This window comes from Urocitellus parryii, chromosome 8 (genome assembly GCF_045843805.1).
Source record: "Urocitellus parryii isolate mUroPar1 chromosome 8, mUroPar1.hap1, whole genome shotgun sequence".
Classification (NCBI taxonomy): domain Eukaryota; kingdom Metazoa; phylum Chordata; class Mammalia; order Rodentia; family Sciuridae; genus Urocitellus; species Urocitellus parryii.
Genome location: NC_135538.1, coordinates 6838047 through 6852906, shown reverse-complemented (window position 1 = coordinate 6852906; position 14860 = coordinate 6838047). Strand labels below are relative to the sequence as shown.

The window sequence follows — 14860 nt, the reverse complement described above, 5'->3', positions numbered from 1 at the left end:
CTAAGCCCTTTATGAGAAGAAGAATATAGGATCCCTTCCTCTACCTATGTGGTTGGTTTTTCGAAGTCACCTGCTCAGGTAATCAACCACCACGGAGGGAAACAGACACCCTGCCCACCCTCCTTGCTCCCCCTCCTGCGGAGATCTGCCTCTGACAACCATGAACTTCCATCCCTGCACACACGCTCCCAGGCGCAGCCTTCCCTGGCCCTTCCTCGGCCCTTGCCCTCCTGGGCCCTGTGACTTGGGCGGGTTCCTGCGGCTCGCCCGCATGGCCTGGGAGTGCGTGGGCGCCATGTTTTACTTTGCATCCTCACTCTCCAAATTCTGCCCCCTCCTGGCCAGCACGTGGCCTTGCCCATGAAAGGAACTCCGCGGAGCCTGCGTCCGGGCCTTTGAAAGGAGGAGCAGGCGCAGCAGGACAGCGCCCTCCCAGGCTCCCTCCCGGGCTCCCTCCGCACCGCGTGCTGCGCTGGATTCGGAAGCGAGGCCGGAGCAGGGGCGGGCGGGGCGGCGGGGCTGTCTCCATTGTGCCCTGTCCCTCCAGTCCTTTTCAGAACACCAGAGTCATCTGTAGCCCTCCTTCCCCACCCCTGCTTTTCTTTTCCTTTTTTCCTGTTTTAAGCTCTGACAGGAATAGCCTCCTAACCTTTCTGGTTTTGTTTTTTTAAAAATCCATCATGTCAGGAGGAAAGAAAATAAATTGCCAGTCCTGGCCACCTTTCCCTGGAGATTAAAAGGCACATCTGCACAGTGCAAAATTCTACCTCCACGGCTGCTGACCCCTGTCTTACTTGTTCTGACCTTCAGGAAGCGCGTTCGTTCTTACCTTGCTCATTCACTACACCAAGCAGGCAGCCTTGGCATTTCCTGTCTGCATATCCAGACAAAAATAAGGCAACCCCTGCCCCTTAAAAACCAGTGTCTAGACTTCAGAACTTGCACGTGGGTAACACGAGGGGGGTTCTTGGGGCTGGACTTGCACTGTGTGTTGGGGCGTCCTGCTCTTTTCTGTGCTTTGACCCTATCGTTGACATCAGTGTGGCCTTTGGCATGTGAGTTGGCATGTGTTACAACATCCAGCCCTTAACAAACAGTTAATGTGAGAAGGGAGATGGCATAGCGTGTTAGTGAAGCGTGACCAGGGCGAGGGACGCATCCGCATCTTGAGGAAACACTCTATTCTGCCCTTTTCTTAGAAAATTCAACTGCGAATGATGAATGCTGCTGATTTTGTAAGCTTAGCGTGATTCATATGCCAGAAGACACAATTAGACCCCGTGAATAGTTTTTATCTGAACTGCAGAGAAGACGGGAGCGAAACCAAACTGAAGCTGCATAAAGCACATAGCCCTGGCAACTCCAGGGGCAGAACAGCCCGAGAGCCGTGGCCTGCGGCTCAGAGCCCGGGAAACCTTCCTAATGCTTTCTTCAGGGCTTTGGGGGCTGTGAAACTCTCCAGGTGTGAGTGAATCTGTCAATCATAGCAAGGAAAAAGAAGCAGCAAAAAAGGCCAGCCCCGCACCTTACGCCTGCTGGAACACAGGCCAGGGAGAACCCTGCACAAGGGGCACCATTCTTGATTTGAATGGACTCACTACAGGGAGGTGCCCATGAGCGTGCCCAAGATGGATCTCCTGCCTCTGCCACAGTCTCCCTCCCCAGGAGCAAGGACTGCCCCTTTAGACAGAAGTCTTTCCTTCTCCTTTCGGATCACTAGAACATGTCTCTGCTACTGCTGGCCCCAAAGTCCATGGGCAGTTTCCCCTGGGGAAGCAGTCACACAGCACTGTGGGACACACACCTGCATGGACACACACCTGCCCTGAAATGCTAGTCATCTTGCAGGATTAACTCTTGAGTTTCATTTGGAATTTGTTCTAAATAATTTAATTTATGATGATAAATATTCAACCTTGCTTTCTGCATTTGTTACTTATTAATTTGTATCAGAAACAAGCAGGCTAAAGCACCCTCAGGAAAACATCTACATGATCCTGCCGTTGCCTTAGTGTGTCAGACCCACAGAGAACAAAAGATAGTGCCTTCAGGAACTTGGATCCCAGATCTGATTTCTTAACTTCTTAACTCCTGAAGAGTAATCCGATCCTTAGCCACCATCTGCTTGAAATTTGGACAGGGATTATGATAGTGCAAATATCTGTGATTTTTAATTTCAAACTGAAAGATTTGGGGATCTCCCGAGGTGCATGCAAATTATATACTTGCAGGTTTCCATGAAAAGTACAACCAACATTGCTGTAGTAAATCTTTAATTTAAAAAAAAAAGAAAGAAAGAAAGAAAGAAAGAAAGAAAACTGTTGCTAGAGTGTAAAAGGCATTTAAAATTATAAGGTTAATCTCGGGCAACTAGCTCCCCTCTCAATTATGCAATTTCCTATCTTCAAACAGCTATAGCTCCAGACCATCTCCTGCTCTCTCTGCCCTATCCTGACAAGTCTTTCCTTTTTCTTTACTATCCTAGATGGCTAAATACCAGGAGAACGAGAAGTACATTATGAGGAACTGGATTCAATGGGTGTTCATACTTAACAGGCCACAGACAAATGGATTACAGAGATTTTTGGACCATTACATCAGCCTTATGCTGTTATGAACATTTTCAAGACATATTTATGTAAAACACTCTAATACAAGAGATGATAAATATTGTGCTCAAGCCATAATAGAAATAGCATCCGATACATTTGCACATTCTGAGTTGGTAAAGGACATCATGAATAAGGATGTTGCTATCACTTCTTCCCTTACAGGTAGTTTACAAAAATAAGACACAGAAGGTATTGGGACTTCAAGATGGCTGACTAGAGGGGCCTGATGTGTTTTCTCATTTCAAAAAAGGACCCAAGAAAGGGAAATCTTGAGCTACATCACTGGAGGGTTTGGGGTGGGGCACTGGAGTGCAGTGGGGTGTGGCAGAGAGGTATCATGGAGCACTGAGACACGCAACAGCCTTATAAAGAAGGGAGTGAGGCACATAGCATCTACCATCCCTTCTCTGCAGGGGAGATGGTCCCTAAAACCAGGGCAGCCTAACCTAATGGGAAAGCACTGGCCCCCAGCAGGCACGAAGCATTTGCTGCTGAGAGGCATGCAACTTTTTGTGGGCTCCAAGTCACTGCACTATACCACTGCTCTAGAGAGAGCCCAGTAGCATTGTGCCCTGACTGTGCAGGCTCCTGCCATGCAGCCAGGGGCCCTAATCCCCCTCACACCCAGGTCACAGCCTGCAGTGCATTCTGAGTGGCTCAGCCCACAGAGACCCATGGGAAGCAGGCAGGTTGTCTGATTACCCCTACTTTCCCCTGTAAAGTAGCTGGGCTGTCTATCCTGAGTGGCTGGGACACAGGGAACCCCAGGGAAGTAGATGGGTGGTCCTGTTCACTCACTTCAGCCCTGAGGAACAGCTGGGGAGCCTGTCATGAGAAGGTCAACCCATCCATGTCCTGGGATGCAGCAGGCAAGCCCACCCATTGTCCACAGGAAGCAACCAGGTAGCCGTCCCTAAGCTGCTTGGCTTTCTGAGGTCTCAGAAAGCAAACAGGAAGCTCACCTAGAGCAGGTTGCCACCCCCCACCCCCACCATGGCTCTGCCAAGGCATCTGCATGGCCCTGGCCCACGGACAGATACCCCACCAGGGCCCACCACCTGTGGGCCTCACACAGTACCACGCACCCTACCCCCCCACTTCACCAGTCATCCTTCACCTGTATGGGCTCACCATTCCCAGAGCTGCAGTGAACTCACCCTACCTAAGAGAGATGCATCCCAGCTGGTGGAGCAACCACCACAAATCCCTGTCGTCTGGGCCTCTTAGACAACAACATCCACATGTCCATCACTGCTGCCTCCCCTTGAGCCCAAACCCACAGAGCCTACACACCTACATCCTAGAACACAACGTCAGGAGGGTCTTTAACTATGAAAACCACCCCACAAAACTGTCAGAGGCAAATGATCCACATCAATGTAGAGATGCAAGAAGCAGGAAAGGACACAGTGACGTGGTGCCTCCAAACAACAACAAAACAGCAACGTTTAAGAAACAGACCACGAAGAAAATGAAATCCACGAACTTCCTTCCAAGGAATGCAAAATAACGGTGGTAAGGAAATATAGATATAAGAGGACACTGAGCACGAATTCAGTGAGGTCAGGAAAACAATTCATGACCTGAACACATTTGGCAAAGAGAATAGGGATCATTAACAACTACCAAATAGAAACGTGGAGCTAACAACTCAAAAAATGAAATAAAAACGCAGGAGCCTCAACAAGAGACAAATCAAGCACACAAAAAAGAATCTTTTTAGCTTGAAAAAAGGTCTTTTGAAATAAATCTATCACACAGAAGGAAAAAAACCTTAGGGGAATGAAGAGGGTTTATGAGACAGAAGGAACACCAAGAAGCAAACAGATATTTGCATTATAGGTCCTCCGGAAGAAGGGGGTGGGGGGAGGCATTAAAAAAAATCTACAAAGTAAATAGCAAAACTTTCTAAATCTTGGAAAAAATATGGACTCCCAGATCCAGGAAACTCAAAGTACCTATAATAGATTCCACTAAAAAAGATGCTTTCCAAGGAACATATATAAGTGAACTGTCAGAAGTACTAAACAAAAAGGAGAATTCTAAAAATAGCAAGACAATGAGAATTCACATATAAGGGAATCCCCATGTGACTAAGAGCAGACTTCTCTGCAGAAAGCTTACAAACCAGGACAAGGGGGTGATAATATTAAAAAAGGGGGGGGGGGGAATGATACATTCCAAATCCTAAAAGAAAAAATTTGCCAACCAAGAATACTATGCCCAGCAAAACTGTCCTTCAGAAATGAAGAAGAAAGTCATTCCAAAATAACCCAACTCTATAGATTTTTTTTTTTGCTTAAAGATGCAAAAAAGATACTATCATCATGAAACATGAAAAAGTACAAAACTCACTAGTACAGCAGATACACAAAAGAAGGAAGAGAATCAAACATTCTCAATACATAAAACCATCAAATCATAAATAGGAACATAAATAGGAAGAAAGGAACAAAGGTTTTACAAAACAAGCAGAAAAAAATGACAAGAGTGGTATTTATCAACAATAATCTTAAGTGCAATCCATTAAATTCCTCAGTTAAAAGACTTAAACTGACTGAATGGGTTTAAACACACACACACACACACACACACACACAATGATAGGCTGATTTTAAGAAACTCACTTCACTATTAAAGACACACACAGACTGAAAATGAAAGGATAGAAAAGATCTACCATATACAGGGAATCAGAAGTCAGCAGAAGTGGCTCCTCCTACATCATGTAAAACAGACGCAAGCTACAAAATGTAAACAGAGACCAGGAAGACCACAATGTAATATAAGGGCAGAAGGATCAATTCAACAATAAGAAATAACAATTGTGATATATATGCACATGTCACTGAGCACTGAATTATATAAAGCAAATGTTACCAAATGTAAAGGTAGAAATAGACTCCAAATGTAAGAATAGCTGGGGACTTTAATTTTCCACTTTCATCAGTGGGTAAGTCATCTAGACCAAAAAAAACCAAAAAAACAAAAAAACAAAGAAACATTGGAGTTAAACTACACTGTAGATCAAATGACCTAATAGATGTTTACAGAACATTTCATCCCACAGCTGCAGAAGATCTATTCTATCACCAGCACGTGCAACATTCTCCAGGACAGAGCCTGTGTCAGCATGCAAAACAGATATTTAAACATCAGAACCATATCATGTGTCTTCCCTGGTGACAGTGGAATAAAACTAGAAACGACAAGAGAAACTTTAGAAATGGTACCAATATGTGGAAACTGAATGATATGTTCTTAAATGATCCACGATGCATGAAAAAACCAAAAGGACATTTGAAACTTTCTTGAGATGAATGAAAATGGAAACGACATACCAAAATCTTTGGGATAAAGAAAAAAATTACAAACAGGAAAAGTTTATGGAAATAAATGCCTACATCAAAAAAGAAAAAAAAAGTTTTTAAATAAAAAACCTGATGATACAACTCAAGGAACTAGAAACACAAGAACAAAACAAACCTAAAATTAAAGGAAGAAAAGAATAACAAACATCAGAGCAGAAATAAAATAGAGACTGTAAAAGAACACCAAAGACAGACGGAAGAGAGAGTCTGCTTTTTAAAAGGAAACAAAGTCAACAAGACTTTAGCTAGACTGAGAAAAAAAGAGAAGCGATGGAAATGAATAAAATCAGAAATGAAAAAGAAACATTAGAATCCACACCACAGGCAGGAAAAGATGCAAGGATGCCAAGGACCAAACGGCTTCCCTATTGATCTGACCAAACTTTTAAAGAAGAACTAATATCAATTTCCTCAAAGTATTCCCCCCTCAAAAAGAAAATAAAAGAAATAAGAGGGGGAGAAAATAACAAAACCTAGCACCATCAAAACAGAAATGGAACAACCCTTCCAAATTCATCCTGTAAGACCAACTAAAACCAGAAAAGGACGTTGAAAACAAATCAAAGGGATAAAGAAAGAAAACCACAAACCAATATCCCTGATGAATACAGATGCGAAAATCTGTGCCAAATGCTGGCGAACTAAATCAACAGCACTAACTCCGAAACATTATACATCATGATCAAGTGGGGCTAATCCCCGGGGTGCAGGAAGGTTCCTCCTGGGAATCAGGAAATGTGGTACATCACATGGACAGGGTGGAGGCCCTAGACCTTCTCATCGCCTTAACAGACGCAACCAAAAATTTCAATGAAATTCAACATACCTTCATGATAAACACCCTCAAATACCAGGAAGGAATGCACCTCAATAAAGGCTAAATAATAAAGATAAACCCACAGCCAACATCCTACTGAAGGGGTGAAGCCATTTCCAGTAGGGTCAGGACCCAGACAAGGATGCCCACTTCCACCACGCTATTCCACCTAGTACTGGAAGTCTTAAGCAGAGCCGTAGCATAAGAGGAATAAATAAAGGACATTCGAGTAGGAAAGAAGAACATCAGCTTATCCCTGTTGTCAGAGGACATGATTTCATGACTCCACCCCAAACTGCTAAAACAGGTTGCAGGATACAAGATCAACATACAAAAGTCAATGGCATTGTTAAACACCAGAAACTGCTGAGAAAGAAATGAAAGCCATCCCATTCACAATAGCTACGAAGGAAATAAAATGTCTAGAGATCAACTTAACTGAGGAAGCAAGTGGTCTGTACAATGAAATTCACAAAATGCTAATGAAGGAAGATAAAGAGGACACACGCACCACACCACCCCCCCCCACACACACACACACACAAACACACATTCCCTATTGAATCTGACCAAACTTTTAAAGAAGAACTAATATCAATTAAAGTCACTGGGATTACAGGTGATCACTATGACCAGCAGCACGAACATTTTAACCATTATTCAATCTGTCTGTCTTTTTAACCATTATTCAATCTTTAGACAGATTGAATAATGGTTAAAATGTCTGTGCTGCTGGTCATAGTGTTCACCTGTGATCCCAGTGACTCAGGAGGCTGAGGCAAGAGGATCACAAGTTCATAGCCAGCCTCAGCAACGTAGTGAGATCCTATTTCAAAAAATCAAATGAAAATGCTGGGAGTGTAATTCAGTGGTAGAGTATCCCTGGGTTCAATTCCCAGTACTGCAAAAAAGTTAAAAATATAAAATGCCCATGCTACTCAAAGTAATCCATAGATTCTGTAATTCCTAACAAATACAAATGACATTCTTCATAAACATAGGGGCGGGGGGGAAACCCTCCTAATTTGTATGAAACCACAAAGACAATAGTCCAGTAATTCCAAACCAAAGAGCATGGTGGGGGGCATCCTGACACCCGAATACAAGACTTTCTATGAAGCTACGATACAGAACCAACACAGAGACCACAGAGAACCCAGAAATAAACTCATGTCAGCAAGGACATACTCTTCAAAGGACAGTCCCCTCAATGATATTGGGAAAACTGGATTCCACATGCAGAAGAATAAAAGTAGATCCCTAACTCTCTACATTAAAAAAAAGAAAAATCAACTCCAAATGTATCAACTTTATATGTAAGATCTGAAACTTGATAATTGCCATTCTGACTAGAGTGAGATCAAATCTCAGTGTTATTTTGATTTGCATTTCCCTGATATTCTTGATAATTGCCATTTTTCCATATATATTGGTTATTTGATTTCTTCTTTTAAGAAGTGTCTGTTTAGCTGGGTGCAGTGGTGCACGTCTATAATCCCAGCAGCTCCAGAGGTGGAGGCAAGAGGATTGAGAGTTCAAAGCCAGACTCAGCAACTTAGCAAGGCACTAAGCAACTCAGTGAGACCCTGTCTCTAAATAAAATACAAAAAAAAAGGGCTGAGGGGCTGAGGGTTGGTTCAGTGGTTGAGTGGCCCTGACTTCATAAATCACTGTTATGGGGGAAAAAAAAAAGAAGAAGTATCTGTTTAATTCCTTTGTTCATTTGTTTATTGAGTCATTTATTCTTTTGGTGTTAAATTTTTTTTAAGAGAGAGAGAGAGAGAATTTTTTAATATTTATTTTTTAGTTCTCGGTGGACACAACATCTTTGTTGGTATGTGGTGCTGAGGGTCGAACCCGGGCCACACACATGCCAGGCGAGCGCGCTACCGCTTGAGCCACATCCCCAGCTCCCAATTTTTTTGAATTCTTTATACATTCTGGATATTAAGCTCCTATCTGAGGAGCAGATGGCAAAGATCTTTCTCCCTTCTGTAGTGTCTCTCTTTATGCTCTTAATTGTTTCCTTTGTGTAGAAGCCGACCTGTATAGTGATTCCTGATTTTAAATCAGAATGGCAATCATCAAGTATACAAATAACAATAAATGATAGTAAGGATGTGGGGGAAATGCACATTCATACATTATTGTTGGGACTGCAAATTAGTACAACCAGTCTGGGAAACAATATGGAGCATCCTCAAAAAATGAGGAAACACCACATGACCAGCTAGAGCACTCCTTGGGATGCACCCAAGGGATCTAAAATCAGCACCTACTACAGGAATGCAGCCACATCAGTACTTACGGCAGTGCAATACACAACGGCCAAATTATGGAAACATCTAGGTGCCTGTCAAAAACCAATAGGAAAAAAAGTGGTCTATCTACACAATGGAGTTTCACTCAACCTGAAAGAAGAAGGAAATTACAGCATTTGCTGGTGAATGGATGAACTAGAGAGCATCGAGTTAAGTGACATAAGCCAGACTCAGGAGGGTTGAATGTTTCTCCCATATGCGGAAGCTAGACCAAAATAAGGGGAAAAGAAAAGAAACAAAGAAAGAAGTTGGAAGCATTCCATGAAAATAGAAGAAAGATCAATGGAGTGGAGAAAGCAGATGGGGGGAGGGAGGAGGGACAGGAAAAGGGAAGAATGGGGGAGCGAAGCTGACCAAACCTGCCTGTGTACGTATATGAATATCTCCTTTATGTATATCTGTAATGCACTAATTTTAAAAACCATAAATAAACAGGAGAAAGATCAGTAAGTAAAGAAAAGGGAACAGGGGGAGGAAGAAGAGGAGGCAAAAAGGAAGTACCAGGGACTGAATTGGAGCAAATGTTATTTCATGCTTGTGTAATAATCACAATGAACTAGTCATCTGGCAAGGGGTTAATATCCAGGACATTAAGGAGTGCAAGCAACTCAAAATAAAATGATGATGGTGACGATGATGGTGATTGATGGTGACGATGATGGTGATAGTGGTGGTGATGATGGTGATAGTGGTGGTGATGATGATGGTGATAGTGGTGGTGATGATGGTGATAGTGGTGATGATGATGATGACTGTCAGGTGATGATAGTAGTGATGGTGATGATGACAGTGATTATGGTGATGATGGTGATAGTGGTGATGATGATGATGACTGTCAGGTGATGATAGTAGTGATGGTGATGATGACAGTGATTATGGTGATGATGGTGATAGTGGTGATGATGATGATGACTGTCAGGTGATGATAGTAGTGATGGTGATGATGACAGTGATTATGGTGATGATGGTGATAGTGGTGATGATGATGATGGTCAGGTGATGATGGTAGTGATGGTGATGATGACAGTGATTATGGTGATGATGATGGTGATAGTGGTGGTGATGATGGTGATGGTGGTGATGATGATGGTGATAGTGGTGATGATGATGATGACGGTCAGGTGATGATGGTAGTGATGGTGATGATGACAGTGATTATGGTGATGATGATGGTGATAGTGGTGGTGATGATGATGATGATTGATGGTGATGATGCTGGTGATAGTGGTGATGATGATGATGACTGTCAGGTGATGATAGTAGTGATGGTGATGATGACAGTGATTATGGTGATGATGGTGATAGTGGTGATGATGATTATGGTGATTGATGGTGATGATGATGGTGATTGATGGTGATGATGATGGTGATAGTGGTGATGATGATGGTGATAGTGGTGATGATGATGATGACGGTCAGGTGATGATAGTAGTGATGGTGATGATGACAGTGATTATGGTGATGATGATGGTGATAGTGGTGGTGATGATGATGATGATTGATGGTGATGATGATGGTGATAGTGGTGATGATGATGATGGTCAGGTGATGATGGTGATTGATGGTGATGATGACAGTGATTATGGTGATGATGATGGTGATAGTGGTGGTGATGATGATGACAGGTGATGATGGTAGTGATGGTGATGATGACAGTGATTGATGGTGGTGATGATGGTGATAGTGGTGGTGATGGTGGTGATAGTGGTGGTGATGGTGGTGATAGTGGTGGTGATGATGATGATGGTCAGGTAGTGATGGTGATGATGGTAATGATGGTGATGACAGTGACTGATGGTGATAATGATGGTAATGGTGGCAGTGATGATGGTGATGATGGTCAGGTGATGATGGTGATGATGGTGATGATGAGCCGATTTAAAAATGGGCAAATGACCTAAATAGACATTTCTCAAAAAAGATGTATAAGAGGCAAACACATGAAAAAATGTTCAACATGACTACTCATCAGAGAAATGCCAATCAAAACCACATTGAGATACCATCTTACCCCACTTAGAATAGCTGTTATCAAAGGGACAAAAAAATAGCAATTGGTGGCCAGGATTCAGGGAAAGCTAGCATTGCTAACCATATAAATTAGCACAGCTATTGTGGAAAGCAGTGTGGAGGTTCCTCAAGAAGCCGGAAACAGAACCGCCACATATCTAGCACTCCCACGACTGGGTAGACATCCAAAGGAAACGAAATCAGTATGTCACGAGACATCAGAACTTCACAGTGTGTTACAGCACTACTCAACATAGCCAAGAGATTGATCAGTCAACCCAGTGTCCACTGGAGGATGGACGGATGGAGAAAATGTGGTCCACACCTGTGTTAGAATATTACTCAGCCACGAAAGTGAATGGCAGAATATCAGTGGGAGCAACATGAACAGAAGCAAAGGATGTTATGCTAGGGGAATCAGTCAGGCGTAGAAAGACAAATTCCATGAGTTCTCATTTACATGGGGACAGTTGGATGGTGGTTCCCAGAGCCTGGGAAGGCGAGGGGGAGAGGGATGGAGAGAGCTCAGCTACCAGGTGCAGCATTGTGGGGTAGAGGAGGAGTAACTTCTAATGTGCTACAGCACAGTAGGATTATGACAAAAATCAACGGTATATTTCAAAGTGGCTGGTAGAGAGGACTGGAATGTTCCCAAGACAAAGAGCAACGACTGTTTGAGATGCTGGATGTGCCCAGTTATTCTGATCTGATCATTGTGCTTGTATATACATATCAAAGTGTCACACTGTACCTCCAAAATATGCATAATTACTATGTGTCAATAAAAGTTAAAAATACATTAAAAACATAAAACAAACTGGATCACTAGTAACTCATTTAGAAAATTGTACATAGCTTTTATTGTTTTGATTCAAATTCTTTTCTTTTTTAAGTTTTCACAAAAATATCGATGATTTTGGACTGGTGACATAATCTAAGGTTACAGATTTTGAAGAGGACTAATTTGAAAGCATTCATACTTTGAAATACGTTTGTACCTGTGCATAATGCTAGTGATACAGTGCATGTTCCGCTTTTGAGAAGAGGTATGAGCTTAAAGTCAATCAATAGCAACGACGGAGCACATCTCTAGATATGCAGTACACTGATTTCCCTTTTAAATGCCAAAACTCAGGCTAGTTAGATTAGTCATGTGTGAAACTAATGACATAAACATTCACACCAACAAGTGTGTATAAGAGCTGAGAGAGCCAAGAAGGGTTGGTGGATCGTCTTAATGTCCGTTTCTTGGGATGTTCTGATTCACTGTGCAAGATGTTACCACTGGGGAAAACGGGCTGAAGGGCATTTGGGATTTTACCTTATTGATTCTCGGAGCTGCATGTAAATCTATGATCATCTCAAAATAAAAGATGGGGGAAGGCAAGGAAGAGAACAGTATAGAAAACTGCCATTCATTTAAAAAATATATGCATATTTGATCCCCAGCATTGCAAAAAGAAGTGTGTATATAGTGTGTCAATGTACACTCGCAGAGAGACTCACAGGTACACTCCCGGGCCAGACGTACCTACTGTTTCTCTAAGGATAACTAAGACCCAGGGACACGGATGGCGTCTGAGGAGCGAGACCTGGGGGTAGAAGCCACCCAGCATTCTTGCCCACTGAATTTCACGTTCCTGGCAGTCCTCATTCAAAGCACCATTTTCAAAGAGTGAGGACGAAAACAGACATTTCCAACAGAAAGCAGACCAAAACAAAACCCAGAACAGCGGAGCAGGGACCCAAAGGCCAGCGAGCCATGTCAAGAGCCACAGTCCCGACAGACGGGTCCCGGGGAAGCCGGGAGGACAGAAGTGTAAGGAAGGGTCTTACGGCTGGAGACGCAGTAGGACAGTCTGCAGTTGATCTTCCTGAAGAGCTGCTTGTTGATGGGCCAGAGGACGAGCGTGCAGAGCTGCGCGGCGTTGATGATGAGCCCCGAGGCGATGAACACGTAGCAGAAGACCAGGTGGCACAGGAACTGGGACTTCAGCAGTCCAACGAGGTCCATGACGTGAGATGTGCTTGTTCAAAAATAAATAAATAGCTGCGGTAGAATATGTCCAGACGAAAGGAAGACCCAGGACTCAGGAAAAGCCGCTGAAACACAAACAGATGCCAAACATTAGCCAAAGCGTGATGTGCTTTTGAAGTCAGAAAAGAGGCTCTGAAAAGAAAAATTTATGCTCGAGATTAGACTCTGTGGGCCTCGGTCGATTTACTCTTATTTTGCAAATATTGTCAGGGCTCTTAGTTCCTGCAGGTGCAGTCTGGATGCTTTTAGAACAACATCCCCTCTAACTCTCGGGAGCCCTCTGAAGTTGGGACCATTATTGCAGATGGGTCTCCACGCTCCCAGCTGAGTGGTGGCCAGGTGGGCACTGAGTCACGTTCCCACGTGCTGTCCCTGGTCCATGCGGCTCCCAGCGAAGGCCCCAGTTGTGGGCCTTCCCTCTGTCCACCCCCATCTGTCCCTCTGTGTCTTGTTTGTTCTCTTCCTCCAGGTCTCAATGGCCCCTCCCTTCTGGCAGGACGTGCCTGAACTCCAGCCCTGGGCTTCATTTTGGGGACACAGTGGGGCTGGACTGGCCCCCCAGTACCCCACCCTAGTGCACATCTGTGGTCACTCTGCTTACTGGTCCAGGGGCTCGCCTTCCTCCTCTGGGCTGCCAGCTGCTCCAAGACCGTCTTGAAGATCATCCCCGTCTCCCAGCCCCGGAGACCATCATCAGCACGTGGACAGAACGCAATTATTTTCTAATATTTGCAGAATGATTTAACGAAGGTAGACAGAGGTTGAACTTTGTGGATGCCAGTAAACACTCCTAACTATGAAGACAAGAGGACTCCCCCGCTGCACCCCCTCTCCCCCCACACACCTTAAATGTTCTAAAATCAGACACGCAACACATACAGAGCAACCAGATTCCTGGTCCTGTGAGCAGACTCCAGCTCCAAAACGAAAGCATGAAATGACCTCACAGTTTGACACATGAAGCCTTTGAGGCAAGGCGCGAAGGCAGGGGTCTGGGAGGCTCTGATGCAGGCTGGCGGGAGCAGAGCAGGCTGGCTTCTCCTAGGAGCAGAATGTACCCCAGGAAGAACACAAGTTCCAGGACGAACTTTAATAGTTGACAGATCCTAGATTTGTCACAATCTTCATCAATAATGCCCCCAAATGAATGGTCTACATAATAGCTGCACATCTATTATCTCCTTCAACACGCCCATGAATCCTACAAGGTAAGTACTATTAACCCATTCTTCAAAAAAAGAAACTGAGGCAACTCCTAAGTTGGGCAACTGACAACCGCTCTTGGGGCTTGGCTGTAACTCTGAGCTCTTTCCAGCGCCTTCCTGGCTGTTGTACTCCTTAGGTCTGAGGAGGGGCTTCTCTTGGGCTCAGAACAGCCCAGAAGTTATCCCAAGAGCAAAAGACCAGTGTGGCCTGCATGGAGGTTCATGGGCCCAAAGGACGCTCAGAGTGGGGAAGCTGGCCTCTCTCCTGGGAACTCTAGGGTGGCTTGGGGACGACCTCAGCTGTGAGGATGGTCACAGGAGGCGCATGCCACTTGCCCAGGTGATCTGGAAGGGGTACTGCACCCTGTGTTACTCCCATGCCACGGAACCTCTGGCCTGCTTTCTCTGCAATCGGCGTGGCAGAGCTGGTCAGAACGGTCACGTTTCAGCCCTTCCTAGACAGCATTTCTGCAGACGTTTCCCGAC

At 44.2% G+C, this 14860-nt stretch overlaps 1 protein-coding gene across 1 annotated transcript in view; it reads right to left on the bottom strand.

Moving 5' to 3' along the window:
• Agpat4 (1-acylglycerol-3-phosphate O-acyltransferase 4) overlaps positions 1-13152 on the bottom strand; it is a 68287-nt gene extending 55135 nt beyond the window's left edge. Inside the window, exon 1 of the mRNA XM_026393156.2 lies at positions 12968-13152. Within this exon, the coding sequence (XP_026248941.1) occupies positions 12968-13145 (178 nt within the window). The 5' untranslated portion in view covers positions 13146-13152. The remainder of the gene's footprint in view (positions 1-12967) is intronic.
• Positions 13153-14860: the final 1708 nt, after the last annotated feature.